The 3844-nt window shown below is 43.5% G+C and overlaps 1 protein-coding gene across 1 annotated transcript; it reads right to left on the bottom strand.

Moving 5' to 3' along the window:
* Window positions 1-1883: 1883 nt before the first annotated feature.
* On the bottom strand, window positions 1884-3404 carry LOC128276303 (uncharacterized; the record flags this gene model as incomplete). The annotated part of the gene is made up of 3 exons (XM_053014770.1): window positions 1884-2323; window positions 2407-2652; window positions 2704-3404. Coding segments are annotated over 3 exons (1387 nt in total), but the record flags the coding sequence as incomplete, so codon positions are not given.
* Between the last annotated feature and the right edge of the window lie 440 nt (window positions 3405-3844).

Genomic DNA, 3844 nt, shown 5'->3' with positions numbered 1-3844 from the left:
GACTCGGCGAGTTTGATCTTGGGCGGTGCAACTGATCGAGCCCTGCGTTTTAGAATTTTGGACTGCTCGGCATTTTCATTGGATGCAGAATATTGAGGGGAAACGGGGAAAATTTCATCGTTTGCCCCTACGGATTTGGTACGTTTTGCAAGATTGCTGGGGCGTTGCTCCGAATCCTTATTCAATTGTGGTGGAATTTCTTCTATCGACTTTTTTGATGATCTTGGAGTTTTAGCAACTTGGCCCACATGCGAGCCTCGTGTATTTTTACCAATGGACCCCTTTCGGGGGCTTGAAAGAAGTTCGTTTTCGTAATCCATTAGTTTCGATGGCAGTTTTAGCTTCCGGCCTGATTTCGTCACTCCAGCCTCCTCCGAATTAGAAACATCATGTTGAGTTTTTCTTGAATCTGCTGCAGTGATGGAGTTGTAGTTCTTCGTAGTTCTTCTAGTCTTTGAACTGTGCGGCGAGTTAGTTGCATCGGCCGTAGGTTCCGAAGACACGCTTGATCGTTTTCCCGGTGTACGTGCAACAGGCTTGTCGACTGGATCATTAATAATTCTCGAAGCGTTGTTTACACCGGTTTGTGGTTCCGAAGGCGACAAATGTATGGGACGTTTCACCTTTCTTCCAGACCTAGTGAGCGTGGTTTTGTCAGCCAACGCTTCTTCTTTTGCACTAACCTTAGCCGGTGTCATTTTAGCTTCAGCTGAAAGTAAACAATTCGATAGCCACTATTGTGCTTTTGTGCGATGCTTACAAGTGCGATTCGTACGGCTCCAATAAAGTGTCGATTGTCGTATTTCTTCGACTAGTGCGTTCTATTGCGTTTCGATCCTGCTCGATCGATTGCTTCGATCTGATTGCTATGTTCGATGTCGTACAGACTTAGCGCAATTGTACACACGCAATGATGATGGATTATGATAAAATGGCGTTCGATTCTTTCAAGATGCGGTTAATGGAATCCTCGGCAAGAACGTTCTACGTGGCGGACTGTTGCTGGCTTTTGTATTCATTTCCTTTACACCAACGAGAAAGGAACGATGAGAACTGTAGGGCAGAGCGAGACAAGCTCATTTCTCCCACGGGCTTCCTCACTTCCCCTCTTGTACCGGTTGTTGTTTACCATTTCGTTGCGTACTTTCAACAAAGATACAAAATACTTATATATATTTCAAGATGTTTTCATAGACATCAGAGAGAACTACCATATCATAACTGGTCTATTTGATGATTTGGCCAATGGCCAAAGCAGCAAACTTAAGACTAAACGCGTTATCACAAACGTCAAAGGAGCGAGATTTGGCGCTACTTTGTGTAATAACAAAGACTTGTATTGTCAGGCGTGAGACACTGGAATGATTTTATGCCATTATGCGTAAAGATATTATCGTATGCTACCATGACTAAAGCTAATTGCTCTTTCTTTCATTTTCACTCCGATTCTGGTGGTCGCGATCACCGTTTCTTTTCTTAGCCATAAAACGCAGTTTCCGTACGCATAGGAGTCATCTTGTTTTTCTATTACCATTATATATTTGTTTACCCCCGCTGATAGAGCAGTCGGTAACGCTCTTCGCTGTCAGCGCAGCTGGCCTGTGTTCGAATCCCGGGATCGGTTGTAACTCAACCGGCCATGGTTTCGATTCCCGATACCGGCGTGACAGAGGGGGGTTGGCGCGGGACTAACAATCCCGTCCGTAAAAATTAAATGTTACTTACAGAAAAAAGAGCATCAGAGAGGAGATAAACATTTGCCTCTGCTGCAGGCCAAGATTGCTCAGCGGTTGTAGCGCCAAAAAGAAGAACCCTTAACATTGTTACAATAATTATTGATGTTTATATTTCAATTTAAAAATTGTGTTTCATTAGATAAAATATTAATGCTGTTGTAGATTGTCTCTATGTTTCATTTGCAGCTCGAACCGACGGTTAAAGCGCACCCCTTTTAACATTTGCGATTGTTTTTGACGGAGACGATCCACCGGGCGAACGGTAGTTACGGTCGAAGTTGGTACAGATGACGTGGCCCCATGCGCGTTCGTATTTGCTGTTTTTGTATTCTGCTTGGTCGGTATTTTAGAGGTCTTGTACTGCATTTGCCGGTTGTTCGTTTGTTTTTGATCCCTGCCCATCATGGTCTTCGTTACTTTGTTTCGGTTGAATAGTCTATCGGCCGACGAAAAGTTAGCAGACGGTTCTGACGATGATGCTCCATTGGATGTACCTTCGCCTATTTTATCCTTTCCGCGATTCCCAGACTTGAAGATGTATACTTTTTGCGGTGTTTGCGGTGCGGTGTTTGTCTTAGAATGATGAGCTAGATGAAACAAAAAAAAGGATATACAGCATAATACGCTATAATTGCTACTAACAACATAAAAGATGGTAAAAGAAACAAACCTTTCGTAAGTGTGGATGATGGGGCGGAATCTTGGGATAGTAACTTTAAACCGGGGCTTGCTGCAGTCATGATGACCTGTGCACGCTTTTCTTTGCGCTTCATGAAATCAGCTATGGATTCCATGCGATTGAAATGATTTGCATGAATGTTCTTAAAATTCGGAAGTTTGCTTATTTTGCTGGGTTTGGGTCCTTCCTTATGTTCGGACAATGAACGCTTCCTAGGTATAGGCTTTGCGATCACAGCTTCGATGGCACCTGTTTTACCGACCGTAGGCATGCCTTTCTGTTTCAAACGTTTATCGATATCATCTAGCATGGCGGTACTATTCGCTGGGCTGTGGAACGTAACATTACGCTTCTTGGCATCCGCTGCACTAGTGGAGAGTGAACGCTTACGTTGATCATGATTCGTTAACCGAGTTTGATGCAGCATCGCGTTAAGGATCACAGGAGTGCTGGAACCGCTACCACTGCCTTGCATGCATTTGCCGAACGCAATGCTAGCGGGACTGTCCATGATTTCGATTATCTCTGGTGTTTTATCTAGGGAGCATTCGGGTGACTTCGGGTCCAAACTTTTGATACTCTCTAGTGATTGCATGGTTGCCTGCGATCGTCCTGTTACGTCTTGGGTTATGACTACATCCGGTATCTGCGGTATGCCTGCGAGCAATTCGCACGGTAAGGACGGTTTGACGGGTGAAAACGTATCGTTTAAATGTGGCTTTACGTTATGTAATGGCGTTTCTGAAATCACGATTATGGGTATTTCATTAAACTTTGTGTCGATACGATGGACATCATCCGTGCTTTCATGGGTTGTGTCAGAAGGAGGAACGGTCTTAACATGCTCCGTGATATTCTCTATTTCCTGTTCCAGATACTCAATATCATCGATGTAACTCTGTACCAACTTGTTGCTTTCATCTACCATAAGTTCCTGTTCCTTGATATCTTGCGTGGTCAAAGTTGGAAAGACAGAGTTAACTTCATATCTGTAAAAAACAAAAAAAACGCTGATATGTTTTTACTGCTTATTATAACTTACATGTTTCATTTACACAACGAACACATACCTTCTTTGCTCAGTTGAGATCTCATTCGAAAACTTTCCAGATGTCCTTTCCTGGATCGGGACACTTCTTTCACGAACAGTTATTGTCTCCGGTTGCAAAATGAAATTTTCCCTCACAATATCGGGTTCAGTTGTACGTTGATCCTTTCCACCCAATTTCCGAGTCAGTGATTTTGCTGTAACGATGGATGGTGATGTCGCGTTTTCCAACAGTGTTTCGATCAGCCCAGTTGGCTTTGGGTGGTGATGATCATCAACATTTCGAAGTGTAATAAACCCAGTTCGTGGAAAATGGTTTTCCTGTGTTTCTGGCTCCGATGTTTCATCTTTTGTGTTGAGCAATTCGCGCTTCTTTGTTTG

Source organism: Anopheles cruzii, unplaced genomic scaffold, assembly GCF_943734635.1.
Source record: "Anopheles cruzii unplaced genomic scaffold, idAnoCruzAS_RS32_06 scaffold00888_ctg1, whole genome shotgun sequence".
Classification (NCBI taxonomy): domain Eukaryota; kingdom Metazoa; phylum Arthropoda; class Insecta; order Diptera; family Culicidae; genus Anopheles; species Anopheles cruzii.
This window is presented reverse-complemented; position numbering and strand designations above follow the sequence as displayed.